General features: G+C 38.9%; 2 protein-coding genes across 4 annotated transcripts in view; both read right to left on the reverse strand.

Annotated features, from left to right (window-relative positions):
• The window catches only part of KCTD5 (potassium channel tetramerization domain containing 5), a 40,606-nt gene extending 29,477 nt beyond the window's left edge, over positions 1 to 11,129 (reverse strand). For both annotated transcript variants that reach the window (XM_076351178.1, XM_076351176.1), the window contains exons 1-2: positions 10,887 to 11,129; positions 597 to 705 (exon numbers count right to left, since the gene is read on the reverse strand). In XM_076351178.1, the coding sequence (XP_076207293.1) occupies positions 597 to 705; positions 10,887 to 11,129 (352 nt within the window). The remainder of the gene's footprint in view (positions 1 to 596; positions 706 to 10,886) is intronic.
• Positions 11,130 to 11,429: 300 nt separating this feature from the next.
• Positions 11,430 to 16,552, reverse strand: part of PDPK1 (3-phosphoinositide dependent protein kinase 1) — a 38,686-nt gene continuing 33,563 nt past the window's right edge. For both annotated transcript variants that reach the window (XM_076351500.1, XM_076351501.1), the window contains exon 14: positions 11,430 to 16,518. In XM_076351500.1, the coding sequence (XP_076207615.1) occupies positions 16,411 to 16,518 (108 nt within the window). In that variant the 3' untranslated portion in view covers positions 11,430 to 16,410. The remainder of the gene's footprint in view (positions 16,519 to 16,552) is intronic.

The following is a 16,552-nucleotide window of genomic DNA, read 5'->3' on the forward strand; positions in this document are numbered from 1 at the left end:
TTTCACATTATTTCCTGTTAATATTGTTAGACTGTATTTCTCTCTGATCAATTTCTTCAATATCTTATCAATACAGTTTTAGTACTATATGGTTTAAAACAGTCATTGTCCATTAGGGTAAAATTGATATGAATTGGGGACAGGGAGGAAGAAGCTGGGGGCAGGATTTACTCTTCAAGAGCATAATCCACACATCTGAACATCCCAGAACTTCACTCTTACTTCGCTTTACATCTTCTAAAGCTTGTTTCACAGCCAGTATTCTTTTTCTTGAAGAGGACTAAACCCAAATATTTCACACAGTCATACAGGAAAGATACAAGATTATATGATAAAAGGCATCTCCCCTCATGTTTGAAGATTTGTGTGCTATTTCTAACTAGGGACGGGGGTTGTGAAATCAGGAATCATACTCAAAACACTCAGATAACAGCATATGCTATAACTGCACAATACCCATCAGCTTCTCTTGAAACAGATGGAAATGCTACACTGATTAAGATTTACCATCTACGTGTAAGTTACTTTTGGTGACTCAAAAGCAGTGAAAATAATAAGCAAGTGACAAGAAAGCAAGAGATTTAATAACATCTTACCTTCTTCAGCTAGGTCCTTGTTAATAACCAGTTTTCCATGTCTGAGATAGTTCAGTACTGGCCCAAAGTAGGTCGGGTCTCTGTCTATTAAATAGGCACCTGTTTCATCCTACATTAGGGGGAAAAAAAAACAACCAAAAACAAAACAAAAACCCCAAAACACCACAAAAAAAACCCCAAACAAACAAACAAACAAGCCAAAAAAACCCCACAATGATTTGAATGTCCAAGCAGGAATGGCAAGCTAATATTCAGCTTGGCATCTAAATAGCAAGCAGGTATTCAGACATAGCCACATCCCTTAAAGCCAAATTTATAAAAGACATTAAAAGGAATTCAACAATGTAATTGTAATTGTATCAGACTGATCACTCAACTCAATCATGTACTACACAACTTCTCTTATCTGACCAATTCCCCCCAGCCCCTTATCAAAAGATTATCAACATTGTTAGCATGAAAGATCTAAGCACCGAGAACACTGAAAATTAAGGTTAAACATAACAAAAACAGGAAACTATCATTTTGTTTGGAAACCTGAAGAATCAGAACAAAGGCTACATTCCAGTGAGGTTCAAATACCAGCTTTTTTTTTTTTTTTTTTAAATTAAAGGCAAACCAACCTACCTTCTCTTTAACCTCAACACTTTGTTCTAAAAGCTTTTGGTTTTGCCTTAGCTCAGATGTACAAATACTCACAGGGTACTGAGAACACCTGTGTACCAAGCAAGGGTTGTATGTGCATCTTCTAAAAAAAAAAGTATACTGAAGATGCAGTTCCCAACTACCTCATGCAGACAAAGAAGGGACAGATCAAACTAACTGATGCTCAGTTTACTGAACAGAGTACAGCATTTTGTGGAATGCAAAACACAGTTCAAGAAATTCGCCTGCATAGCTGATATTCTTGACAAACAGATAAAGAAGCAAAACTGGTATTTCCTACATAATTTAGAGTCTATGTGTGAACCCCTGTGATCAATGCAGTACTGACAATACTTTGTGCTGGCCAGAGGTCTAAGAAAGATTGATAAGACAGACGTCTAATAGATCCACTGCTCCTTTCTACTATCGAGTGGATCACTGACAGTATTAATCCTTTAGTACCTGGTTTGGTACTAAAGTTTTGGTGCAATAGATATCCTACAGAAATATACTGGAGACAGGTGGCAGCACCCCAAATACTTTTTTTATTTATTCTTATTTTTAATATTCTAGTAGTTTACAGGAGATACCAAAAAAGTATTACTACCAACAATCCTAGCTAAATTTGAATCACTCTCCCCAAAAACTACATGTGATAGTGATACTTCTTGTTTCACATGAAAAAAATCCTACTGACCCAATCCTTTGCATTTGGACATTAATGCTGACATGTAAAAGTTTGATTACTGAACTGTGATACCTGAAAACTCTCTCTACTTAACAGTATCTAAAGTTCCTAAAATGTTTCATTGGAAAAAAAAATGGTTGATGTATTTTCAGGTACATGGATTTAGTTTCTGAATAACTACGCTTGTCTAACCAGCGTTGGTGGAATGTAGAAAGACCACAGCCTGAACTACAAAAAACATAAACATCTTTCTATAATTACAAGCTAAATGCTTTACACGCTTAGACACACTGTCATTTTAGAAGAAGTGAAGGGGTGTTATATTTTACATAAAATTAACTGTTCAAGAAACTGCTAATATATTAAAATGTGCTGTCAGTTAACCTACACTCAGCAGACAGTGCTTGATGAAGTCTAATCACCATTTCTTCTGACCTAAACTTATGGTCTCACAGAAGTGACACTATGCACCAAAAACAGTAGATAGATGAAATGCATAAAATGGTATCTTTTTAATGTTTCACATTTGAATATATTTACATTACCAAAACACTTCAAGAATGAACAATCTACAGACACAACCCAAAGAAATTAAATTAGCTGACAACTGTATGAATTATAACCTGAAAAGTATTATTTAATACAGGAATGGAAACCAGTGAAGTTGGAAAGGAAGATTAAAACTGATAAAAAGAAACACTGTTTTAAAGAAAAAAAGCAGTCTTTGGTCATCAGTTGAACTGAATTAAGAAACATAGGGGCTTACAAAACTGGAATTCCTCCCAGTTAAGGGAAATAAGTCTCTAGAAACAAGCTTCTTCAATAAGGTTATTGTATTCTTTTACACTACAGTGTTTTCTCACATCACCCTCTGAAGCAATACTGGCCACCAGCTCTACACCATTAGAGACAGGTGGGTCACAGAAGCAAAGTAACTAAAAGCTCTAAATGAAATCTCAAGTAACAATGGTTACTTCACTCCTTACACAAAAGGCCACAAAATTTTTATTTTTTTTTTTTTACAGACTACAGTATCTGACATTACTCTTAACTGAGTAGATTTCTATATACTAAACAGGCTTCCAATAAAAACACAAAGGGAACAAGCTATGTCAGGCCTTCTCTTTCAACTTCTACCTAATGAGAGGTCACCAGCAACCTGCATTGCCTGAATTCATTAGCGTAGCATGCACATCAGAGCTTATTATTAGCACTTGTACCAAACATGCTTTACACATACTGACAGCATCCACTCTGTGAAACATAACATAGGTAGAAGACAAAAGCAATTCTATTATTAACCATTTTCCTCATCATCCACAAACTTTTTTCCCATTGTTGTTCCTCATCTCACTTTTTTCCCCGTTATACTCATTCCTTTCCTAACCACTATCAAGTTTTCTTCCTCACCAAATTACCATTTAGAATCTATAAAAATGCTTAATCTTCACACTGATAAATACAAATATCATACCAAACATATGTATAATATACCACATATGAATAAAGTGCCATCTCACTAGTGTCATAGTTTACTCTATGAAGCCTTTCAGGCAACAACGTGTCTCCAAAAAATAATAAAAAAGAAGAAAAAGGAACCCAAAAGTCTTATAATTTATGGTATAATAGTAACTTTTTTCCTTTTTTACATTAGTTAATATCAATAGTTAAAGTTTAAGAACTCTGGCTAAATTCTAACAGTGAGCAATCCAAATTCTGTCAACAGGATTCACTTTAGTATGTAAATTCCATGCAAAATTATAAATAGACTGAACAACTCAGAGTAACTGGCCACTTGCTTACCCAGATTACATATAGGGAAAACATGCACTAATGAACATTATTCCAAAGAGAAAGATGCGTGTCTTGGACTTTGACCTTACAACACAGGTGTGCTACAGACTAGTGCCAGGGAGTCAAGACCCAAAATGTAAACGATTCAGTAAAGAATATTGTAACAATACGCAAAGAATGCACAGGCAAAAGAGGCACAAAATTTACTTTCTAGGCATCTTCCTATAGGAAATGCCTTCTCACTCCTCCTTTAGAGTGAGCGGCCTGATTATCCTTCAACGTACGCTAAGCACTTCATGTTGAAAACACTAAGAAAAGCCGATTACACTAGATCTTTAAGGATATTTATGTAATCATAAAACCAATAAAAGCTGACACAGTAATGTAGTCATCTGCTCCACCTAGAACTCTCAAAATATGGGTCACAAGTCCTTCCACACTTTCAGAATATTGTCAGGATTGGCTTCATCCACATGTACCTGAAAACACATTGTATTCTCATGTGTAATTAGAATTTTGGACGCTCTTTCTAAAAGAAACATTTTTGGTTTATTTGAAGATGAGTAATAAATTGCACTTCAAATGTGATCTAGACAGTTCAAAGGTGTAGCTACAGTTTGCACAGACATAACTGAACTAGCTTTAAGCTTGCTAGCTTGAATATTAATAGACTGTGCTGTCCCAGCTATGCTACTTCCTCTGCTAACTAGTTAGTTAGGTTTCTACAAGCTTTGAGCAAGTTTGAATCTTCACTGACACAACTAGTGTGGGTATTTTGAAGCCATTTCCCAAGTTTCCGGTGAATACCACAAATGCCAGACAAATCTATATTCTAATAAGGTCTCAGTTTTCTCTCTTGTAGATATATTTTATACAAACAGGTGTTAATGTTTACCAGAACAGCAGCTGAAACTCAGGTTTCCTCTCTATTCAGTATAGTCACATAACCTCGCATTTCAACCCCATAGGTGTTCCATACAAATTTTGCCACTCTTTGCAAATGCTCCAGTCGTCTTTGCGTATCCAACACAAAAGTGTTGATTAACCACATAGGTGTTTGTATCTTCACCCAGTTCTGGTTTTGCATTACATTCTTCTCTCTAGCAAGTTTTTCCTTCCTTGTCCGTAAGTCCTAGACCTTCTCCATACCCGCTCCTTTTTACAAGGACACCTTTTAAAAGACAACATTGCTGAGGTACAGTGAAGGCTGCATTTGTTTACCACCACTCTCCCACACCAATGTTTAGTCCAAGTTACAAATACCATGGAATTTTGGAGGAAGCCTAATAACTTGCTCTTAAATTTTCAATCACCTGGTTCAGCATACCAATGAAAAGTCAGCGTAGCTCACAATCATATTCCTTCCTCATTAATTATTATTATTATTATTATTAATTATTAATTAACCCTAAAGCATATCTACAATCCAGCATTCGTGGAGACAGGAGACTCAAAATGCACATGTATTTTCAAAGAATTTGAAAAATATTGCCCAAAACATTTAAATTATGTATTCCAGTCTCAAACATTTCCACTTCAATCTCTATAGAGACTGAGGCTCAAAAGAATCACATTGAATACTTAGCCTGATCTTCATTTAAAACATACATAGGACTCAATTTATTTACAGTGAAATTTAATCTTTAGAAAGCAGTGGTGAAACCTAACCATTTTGTGCAAGCCACTCCAATAACTAATTACTGTCACTGTTAAAAATGTGTACTTTCTAGCCTGGACAACTATAGTTTCACACTTCACCAGCTGGATCTCACAATACCTTTGCTAGACTGAACAGGCTTCACTATTAGATTTCTCGTCTCCATGTATGTACTTCTGGACTGAGAAGTCACTCCTTAAACTCCTTGCCAAAAAACAGTTTTGCTCTTTGTAACCTTCCGCCAAATCACATTTCATCCTGTGACTACCCTCCAAGTTCTCCAATTTTTGATGTGACCTTGAACTGTGGATACCAGAATCAGGTACGGGATTCTCACAGGACTCAAGAGTAGGACCAAATACCTACACCTCCCTAATCCCATTTAACATTCTCCCCAAGAATTGCATTAATACACTAGTTGAAATGTCAGAAATTTATTTCCAGTAAATTATCTTAATTGAGGTCAAAACTAGCCTGAAGACTTCTCCTCAAATACTTTTCCAGAACGGACACACTCAGAATCCACACCACCAAGCTCTTGGCTCAAAGCTGTGCGCTCTAACATGGATATCTAAAAAGCTGACATCATTTACATATACTGAGCAAGCAGTTATTCTGCTAAAGGCAGCAATATGCACAGAAATACAATAATATTTGGCACTAAATCTGGATTTAGAAATAATTGTCTCCCCTATACTCTATGCTTTTTAAGTCTTGAGCTAGATGCTCAGAACACATTTTTCTCAAACTATGTGACCTAAAAACTTTGAGCATCAGCAGACTGCCAGTACTAATCAAAACTACATTAATAGCACAACCCACCTAGCTAGTCAGAAATCTCATGGACAAATAAAGTTTATCTCAGTTATATCTTCGAATAATGACTACAATTAAGATACTTTTTAGTGCTGACAGTTAAGGATGTGCTGCCAGGAAGATTTTGATTTTTCTAAAACGTTCAGTGCTTGCTTGCTTCCTTCCTTCCTTAACAGATTCTACCTCAGTACAATTACGCTTAACTTTAGAAAGGCATTAAAAGTCAAGCATGAATACTGTTGCCAAAAACCTTATTAAGAAAGGCTGATGATCTTCTGGCTTAGGGGAAAGTTTAAAGAACGATAGAACAGTTTATAAAAGAAAAACTGGTATATAGATAAAATAGGAAGGTGCTGAAATCAGGAAATATCTAGCAGTAAAACTTAATACAAGCATTAGATAAGTTAAACAAGGATGAAAAAGCAAGCAAGACTGCTTGTCTCTTTTTACGTATTCATTTCTAAAGCAAGATTTAAATACGCCGGAAAAGAAATCCTATTGTGAACAGTAGGTATGACCACTAACACTCATTCATTTGCTAAAATGATTCTCAAATGCAAAGAAGAGTCTTAAATGCAAAGATGCATATCACATTGTGAAACATACTAAATTCAGAGAATCACCATCACTATCTCATTCCATTCAACGCTAGTTTTGCCACAGGGTGTGCCAAGGTTAATCTTTCTTCTGTTGCAACTGGAAACATATCTGATACCAAGAGATAAGGCTGCATGGCCTTGTTCAGCATTAGCACCTGAAGATAATTTGAAGGCAAACATGCTACCTTTCTTGAAGCCTTTCAATTCTTTTTAGTAGCAAGCAATAAGGAAATCTTATGATTTATGTAGTTAAATAACAAAGAACCATGTTGGTGTAGAAATTACAGTAAAGTCGCTATGTATGCAACTGATATTTGTAAAACACAACCTATGAACTATTTCCGTTTCCTATTCTCATTTCTAATAAACTCATTCAGTTAACCTCTTTCAGAACTTCTTAATGTATCAACATGGTTAATTTTTATATGCCTCACTTGTTGAGTTTGGGCAGAAACAGCTCTATTATTAATTTTTGGTTTTGCTTATAGGTCTGTTCTCATCCGAGATAAGCATTTCTTATGGCTTCATTTTCTAAAGACTCTGATTTGGCAATCTTGCAAAGCAAGAAAGAATGTGAACTAAACTTTTTTCTTCAAAGACATACATTTACTGGTGTACGAGCTAATTTAATTATTGGCTCTTCTGCTTGGTCTTGCTTCTAGGCGTGCAATCAGCCCTCCTCCCTTTTGTCAGTTGGGACAACACTAGAGCTTTCCACAAGCTGGTTTAACTCACTGAAGTTGTAAAAAAAATATACCTCCTCCTCCATTTTTGCTGAGTTACATACTTATCAGATGGAGCGTGATCAGAGGAATATGAAATGTGCCTATGAACTATAAAATGTGTTTTGTATTATGAGCCCAATTCAATATTAATCTGTTGAACATACATCTAAATACTTCCCAAAGTGAGCTACTGAAGCGCATCCCAGACAAATTCCCCATACAGGAAATATGACACACCTTGTTAAGGTTAGATTTTTCATAGTTCTTTCAAACAGAGGGCTGTGGCTATCAGTTTTGATAATCTCATCTGCCGGCTCATCCCTCAGGATTCTCCCTGCCCCACCTCCCCCACATCCTCATCTGGAGGTAGGGACAAGTATGTCTGGGATGGGTGTAACAGGCATCAGCCTACATACGAGCTCAAATACACATTCTCTCTCACTTTAAAGTTTAAAACTAGGTGTTTAAAACCCATGTGATTTTTAGGAAAAAAAAACCACAATGGACTCAAACCCAGGAAATTATAGGTCACAGATCAGGTCTAATGCTTCAAGCTGTAAGAGGGCAGTATCTTTATCCATTAGCTGCACCTCGTAAGAACGACTGTTTTATAAGCACAAAATTGTGCTGCATAGTAGTCACTGTAAATAATCTTATTGTATGATTAAGAAAAATATGTCAACTTAGTATCAGGTTACAGCTCATAATGGAACTCCAAAAAGTAAAACCACAAGGGAAAAAACAAATCTATTACCATCAGATTTTGATTTACATATATGCAGCAAAGGAGAAGAACCAAAGTCCAGGACGATAAAACAAGTATCATCAATTATTCCCTTGAAATATCTGTGCTCATCAGTTAAAGGCATCTGATATTTCAAAATTAAACCATACAGACAATCTATTGATGTGCTATTGTATCAAGACGGTACGTTCACAAACTGGTGAGATGTCAGGGAAGGATTTTTTTTTCTCTTGAAAGGACATCTATGATATCTGTTATCATTCAGAGGAAAAAAAGGAACTGCTTGGATTATGTTTTGCTGTTTACAGGAGATGAAGAATCTAAAGATTCTGAATCAAATCCTTGGAAGAAAGACTTTACGTGTTTAAGTAATCTTAGGTACTGTAATTAATACACTGTGATGGGTAATCTAAGAGGTAGGCCACTTCTGCAAAATCCAAGATGACAGGTGGCTGCAGAAACCAGGTTCTGAATGGTTCAAGTGAAAATCAATTACTACAGATGGCCAAGACAATGGGGCATGAAACCCTGACAAAGGTTGTACTGAAAACAAGAGACCATAGCGCATATTTAACCAGGAAAGGCTTTTCTTTTTGTACATCAAATTGAAGACATCCAGGTTCATAAGCTTAGAGAATGCATCTCTGAATAATAGGATTTTCTCTAAATCCAGATTTTCCACAACAGTCTGTAGTTCTCTCTATACCTACTGCTTGCCTCACATTACTGATTTGCACAATAATCTATTGAAGATTAACTATACCAGGTACAGTCTTATAAAAAAGGCTACTCACAATGACAGGACAATGCAATTTGTTTGCATCTTGCTAAAGTGGTTTCCACTAGACTTCTACATGGCAAAAAAGGATGACAGTAACATCTAAGCAGCTCAAATAACATATAAGCATGTTCCTTGTAAGCAAAGAATATCTTTCTATAGCTGCGACTGCAGCTAGCTTAAGTTGTCATGTACGCTATGAACAACCATAACTAAGTCTAGAAACGTGAAAAAAATTCATCAGGTCTCTCCATAGCCTGCTAAATAACCTTAGCATAAATTTATGATTTGCTGCTACAACCCAAAAATGTAAGCGCAGTAAAAAAGAAAATGTTTAGATTAGTAGCCTCATGAAATTTTTGCAAGATAGCAATGCCTCATGATTGTGCTTGTGAAAGATGACTGATTTCATCAATTGGTGAAAAAAGGCAGCCAAATGCCTTAATTAGAACTAAAGCATTTCTTCTAAAACTGTGCCTTCTCTCTCTCTCTGATGACATTGAGAGATAGTAAATAAGCACCTTTTTGCAGTAGAACAACCCAAACAGGTGCCTTAATCACTAAGCGTACCTTATCATTTATTTAAGAAACCTTAGAAGAAAGCTTTCCTACCCCCTCCCAAGACAGTTTCTGACCTATCAGCAAGCCACCTACATTTTTAAGTTTATTTTTATAAGTCAGTTCAAGCTAATCCTCTCCAAAAAAACCCAAACCAAACCAAAGGCAACAAAAAACAATCCCCACACCACCACACTTGAAGGTATTTTTTCTCTAACTCTGGAACACCATTCAGGTTCTGTTCCCTGCCTTCTTAAGCATCCTTTCTGGAAGTTATGCATGAGAAAATGAAGAAATTTACTACTAGTCTCACTAAAAAAAAAAATTACAATTTAAAAATTTATATATAAAAATCAACTCTTTATTTTCAACCTGTCAGTTATATGTTCAAGGGTTACAAGCCATTCCCTTCTTTTCCTTAAGTGTACTGTACTGGAAGTCCATTTTTGACCACTATGCTCTAAAATCTCTTTCAGAGCCAGCACTATATACGAATACTTTATAGCCATTACTACATACCACTTCATAAATAAAGTCCTTATCGGTAACTTTTCTTTCCCTCCTAAAAATGAGTCAGAATGAATATCCAAATATCCAGCATCACCCACCATTTGCAGTCCATGCAGAATAAGTAATATTTTACTCAAGGAATTGCTGAAACAGAATACTCTGGCTAAGTAAGAGGTTATTGTCAAGAGTAGTTTGAGCTGGTTCTTGAAGTTGAACGAGAGTGATGACAGTGCAGAAATAACAGGACACCAGTGCAGGCTGACACTCCACTAAAACACTAAAACTAGGGCCGGTCGGACAACGTAAAAATTTAAACAAACATATGAACGGTCCTGTGCTTCCTTCGTTGGATCTACAAGCAGCCGTGTTATTCGCAAACCCAATCGCCTTGCGTGAAATCAGCCCGCCCTCACACCCCCCCAAACTCAACTCCCTGGAAGCACACGGACTCGTTAAGCAACGCGACCCTTGACAAACTCCCCCGACGACGGCAGAGCCCGTCGCTGCCACTCCTGCAGCCTCTCAGAGCAGCTCCAAGCTCCGCGCTCCCCTCCTACTCTGCCTTACCGCCAGCGGGAACACCGGCAGCCCGCCAGGCAGGAAGGCGGCACAGCACACCGGACCCCCGGCAGCGCCGGCCCCCACGCGGGACCGAGGCGCCCGCCGCAACGCTCCCTCGCCGCGGCGCCGTGCGGCGGGTGGGGCCGGCATGGGGAGGGGGCCCGGCGTGGGGAGGGGGCCCGACGGAGCGGAGCGGGGCGAGCCCCGCGCTCACCTTGTCCGAGTCCAGGTCGGGGTCGGCCTGGCAAAGGCGGAAGAGGAAGGACTTGGGGTCCCTGCAGAGCGTCTGCCGAGTAGTCAGGAAGCAGGTGCCCCCCACGTTCAGCCGAACCCACTTGCCGGGCACCGCGCCGGGCGGCGGCGCCGAGCTGCACCGGCGGCAGGGCCCGGCCGGGCCTCCCAGGCCGAGGCCGCCGATGGGGGGAACCGGGAAATCGCAGTGGTTCTCCGCCGCCATCCTCGCCGCCGCCGCCGGAAGGGTCCGCCCCGGCTACGGGTCCCCGGGCGCACCGCCCACCGGAAGCGTCCGCTCGGAACTGCCCTCTTCCACCTTCTCGCCCAGCGCCTGCGCCTGAGCCGCCGTCCACGATGACCGGCCGCCGCGCCCGAGCAGCGAACTACGGCCTCAGCAGGCGGCCCCGGGGGGCCCACCCGCCGCGCCGAGGCGCTGTCCCGGAGGCGCGAGCGCCGCCGCTGGGCCGGAGGTCCCGCGCGCCCGCCCCCCCGCGGCGGAAGGAAGAGGCGGAGGCCAGGCCAGGACCCTGCATGCCTTTATTACAGACCACCAAGCATCAGTGAAATCCATCATCCAGTCACTAACTACACATCTACAGCACAGAGAGCTGTCAAGAGGAGAGTAAACAGCCGTTAAATTATGAGATATGATTAAATCATCGACCAATAGAAAATTTATATAATAAAGCCAGAAAAAAGGTGTAAAATATAGTTTACAATAATTATTCACATTCAAGGCTGTACATCAATACATACAACACCATGGCCCCGAACATGAATTCAATCCAAATAATTCATATATTAGAATTTAAATAACACAGACTGAACTAGAGGCCAACAAGAGCCAGCAAATAACCTTATAAGAATAAAAATACAAACGTGTGTATCTTCTATCATTGCATTATTTGCTTCTGTTTTCATGAGTTCGTGGAGGTGGGGAGATTGTTTTGTGGTGCTTGTTGAGGAGGGTTTGGGATTTTTTGTTTCATGGGTTTTTTTGTCATCGTTTTTTGTGGGTTTTTTGGGTTTTTTTGTGGGTTTTTTTGTTTTGTTTTTTTTTTTTTCCTTTTATCTGTACATCACAGTTACAGCTACAAACCAGGTAGAGAATATTACACACGTAACTGACTGCCACCAACCTGAAAACAGCTAGCATACAACTATCAAAACTGATTATGGTTCCTGGTTCCTATTTTTTCTCTTGTCAGATACAGTAATTGTAAGTTCTGCTACAATTTAGAACATTTGCCACATCCAATCAGAGTTAGTACATGGTCATAGGAAGCTTTGTCAAACGGCAACCATCTACATTCACTGCCATGCTGACAGACAGACCAGGTTATTGGGTGCTTAAGAACCTCTCCAATTGTTTGCTGTATAAAAGTCATTATTTCTTCTAGTAAAGAGGAAACATTCTTAAATTACCAGTCTTAACTGAAAGCGTGCCATTTTGGGTCAGAGGATTACTCATCTGTAAGCTCACTTGATGGACAATCTGTGTCATGAAGCTTTGCAGGAGCACTTCCATTTGATTAATAAAATATTTGCATAAAATATTACAGGCATTCAGCAAAATTTCAGATATAAATACCACACCTATTTGTGTAATTCACTAGTAGAAAGAATGATCAGAATCACAGACCACAACTTTAGGCAACTATTAATACGTAAGTTCTCTCCTCAGCAAGGTGTTGAAATCAAATGTTTTGTCCACAGGCCAAATGAAGTAATTGTGTTGACTTTACTAAATCATTCAAAAGAAACTGTTAAATGTACATGTGGGAAATCCTCAGGATTCTTCAAAGTTCCCAGCACAAAATGTAATGATATCAAGCACGTTAAATTAAGCATCTTGAACTATGAAAATGGATTACAATTATCACATCTTTGTTTCAACCTACAGAGTTTTTCCCAGGCTTATATATAGCAGACACTTCACAACTAAATCACGTCAGAAGGAAAAAAGTAAGTGGAGCACAGTACTATCTGATAGTTTGATGTCTTCAGCATCTAAGTGCTTAGCAATTGAGATCTTAATAGGTAATATCAGTCTGCTCACAATGCCTCAACGTCTCATCTGAAGCAAGCCTTCCTTAATATAAGTCCTTCTCAAAACTGGACTTTAAGACCAATGGTAGTAAGCTCGTCTCTCCAGTTTATCAAAGTAGTTTTAAACTTCCTGTGGGAAGTGGGCTAGATACTGAATAGAAGAGTGTGATCCAAAAAATCCTTTCCAGCAGGAATACTTCATCCTTTCTTAAGCTCCACCCCACAGAAAATAGATGCAGTAACACACCTTCCTGAAGTTCAAATCCCAAGCAAAACAAAATTACAGCATTACTGACCAGATTCTTTACAAATGATTGGCAATTGTTCAAAATGCAAAAGATTGAATGAATCAATCAACAGATTGGGTTTTCAGTAGGTTTGCAGTGAGGAGCCTGAAGAAGAGTCTTCAAGTGCCTAACAACCCTTTTTGTGCTTTGAAAGGCCTTGGATAAAGAGCAGAGAAATTAACTGGCTTATCTGCAGCTTTGAAGAACCTCCCTTGTACATTTCATTCCATGGACTCCCATGAACCACAGGAGTGATCTTCAGGACAAAGATCTGAAGCTACCCCACTCCAGCTATAAGTATTTAAAATAGGAACCAGCCCTTCATAGTATGCAGCACCTGCCAAAACACATTTAAGTGGACAAACCGGTGAAAGATACTTAAATCCACATGATTGCTTTGTCTTGCCTCACTCTATTCTTCTGCCATCTTTCAAAACCACAGATTTCACTTACAGTCCAAGACAGACAAATACCTCTCCCAGAAAAGTTCTAGTCCCTTCCCAAAAAAGCAGCAGCTAAGGAAGACTTGGTTTGGAACACTTAAGTTCTAAGGGGAGGGATGCCTGTAAGAGATGCTCACAGTTTTCTAATGACAGCATTGTCAAAAGAAAAAAAGGGAATACTAGAATGCAGACATCAGCCTTCCAGACACCTTCTTGATAGCTTACTGCTATCAAGATTTCTTTGGCTGAAAGCTTTTGGTGGGCAGGACGGAAGTCTACTGAGAGGATTTTCAAGGTGTGAAAAAGCAGAGTAATTACTTTGTTATGGCAAAATGACTACCAGTCTAAATATTACAGAAAAAAAATCTTTAAGCATTCCTAGATTTCCACCTAGCAAAGAAGCCAGTGGAGATCATTCCACCTCCTAATGAAGCTAAGGTGTTCACTATTAGCAGAACAACTTTGCTAGACTTTTTATGCGAGGCCAAGTTTTGTCGCACCAAACAGCAGTGGCACCATGAATTTCCATCACTGCCAAACTCTCCTGTATAAAAGTTGGGAATACGTCTACATCTCTATACCAAAGACTAAATCCAAAAGTGGTAGGGTTGCCTCCAGTGGACCCAACATACAGGCGGAATTTGACAGCCAGAGAACAAATGGACAGCACTGCAACAAACTTACAATACATGTCCTCTTGGTTAGAATGGTAACTATAGGATTAATACAGGCACAGGTAGAAGGTGTGCTGTGCTATTCAAATTTTAGTGACAAAGAATGTACCTTGTACATGATGAATTTTCTCATGATGCAAAGGGAATGGTGTTCTATCTTTCTCATCTCAGCCATTTACAGTACACCTTAGCTCCCCTAACACCAGGCACTGTAAGCCAGCGATTTACTTTTGTCAAGTCTGTGTACATGGTGGGATAACAGAAGACTACAAGGATGGAGTTCCTCCAAAAGAAAAGGCAACTGCACTCTCTCCTTTAAAGACTGAAAGATACTGGAAAAGCTGAACTGTCATCAAGTTCAACCACATAACAGTTTAAGAGATCAGTAATAAATCTCCTTCACCCTGTACAACAACAAAATATCCAACATTCATGTGTTTTCTGAGAAATCCTGATAAGCCACTGCTTTTAAAATACTGCTTCTACAACGGTAGCCCATGAGTTTTTTCAACATTGCAGTGGAACATTTCTTTCGTTGGTGGAAGGAAAAGCACATCATAGTAAGAGACCTCAAAATGCAAAGAGATGGTATGTGTAGAAGGTGAATAAATAGGTGTGATGTTTATACTGCTTTTAAAACAAGGAAGGAATGCCTTTGTCCAGACCTAGGTCATTCCTCTCTGCAAGGTTCAGGAACATGGGCACGTTGAAAATATCATTAGGGAAGTTGTTTTTAGCACATAAAGTTATGTCTTTGCGACGTTACAAGAAATGTTTGACCACAAAAAAAAGCCTTAATTTGAAGAGGATAAAGGAGATTGATATGAAAAATATTTTCATTTTATAGATATGCCTTAAGTACCATATATTTTCCCCTCTGTATCAATATTTTCCTTTGAATTTTTACCCAGATTACTTTATGGATCTAATATTTCAATTGCTTAAATTTTTTCTCAGAGTTGCTAAATATTTGTCAAAGACCAAAAATAGGATTATTTGTACATCTCATTATACAATGAGACAAAAAACCATCAAGTAATCAATTGTACAAAGCTTTCACACTTCCTCCTCTACCCAGGTAAATAGGTTGGCCCCACTAAAATGCACAATACATGCACGCCCTGGAAAGAAAGCTTCTAGCCCTCATCTCCTGAAAAGGTGAAAAACTATTTACTACTTCAATAGTAACCTTTTCCCCCCCCATACTAACTAGTTAATTTTTTAGTTAGCATTAGTTACAAGCATGCTGGTAAGTTTATTGTCCCTTGATTAAACACACATATGATTCATATTAAAATTTAAATTGAAGGTTTAAAATCTTATATGCTTCGGAAGCCAACATTTCAATTTTAGAAAACTTTCAGTGCCATGTTCAGCATTCTACTCTCTCACAACCTGTATCATTGGAGCCTGTCTGCCAGACACATACATCTGATTCATTCACATAATTACTAAAGTACCATGTAAATCCTGCAACCAGAACTATATTAGGAATTACACAGCGGTGCAACTGACCTGGCTATAAATGCCATATACCAATGAGCTGGGGGACTGTGAGGAAAGGAAGAGAAAACAAAGAGGTGGTGCTTAGGAGAGGCATATAAAAGCTCCCTGATGAAATACAGTTTAATGATAATCTGAAAGTCACAGAAAACTCCAGCCCCACAAAATGCAAGGCTGGTACATGATTCGGCGTGTGTGCGTGTGGATTGGTTTTAACTCATCTTAAGTGAAGCTGGTAATGCAACGTCTATCCACTAGTCTGCAGCAGAAATTGAGCTGAAGTGCACAAAAGCAAGATCTTCACTGCAATGATATGCATGTGGAAGCCTCAACAGAAGCACAAAGAGCGAGCAAAGCGACCCTGAATTCCATTAGGTTTTTGCTTTTCTTTTTTTTTCCTTTTTTTAAAAAAAAAAAAAACACAGAACATTTCAGACATATGCTTCCCCTTGAGATGGTAACAGGTGGGTTGAAAAGATTCCTCTGATCGGCTGCACACGGAGTTCTAGCAGCAAGTAGGGAAACTGGGAAATTTTGGATGAGCTTTACTATTTAGCAGCATTCTGGTGGTATCTGTGCCGCCAAACTTCATGTATCTTTTTGCACCATTTATGAGCATTCCCACTTGGGTCCATCAGGTAATATGTCCTGTTTGGCTATAAGTGAACAACATTTTAAATGAGTACTCCA

The sequence above is a fragment of the Aptenodytes patagonicus genome, chromosome 13, assembly GCF_965638725.1.
Source record: "Aptenodytes patagonicus chromosome 13, bAptPat1.pri.cur, whole genome shotgun sequence".
In the NCBI taxonomy this organism is placed as follows: Eukaryota; Metazoa; Chordata; class Aves; order Sphenisciformes; family Spheniscidae; genus Aptenodytes; species Aptenodytes patagonicus.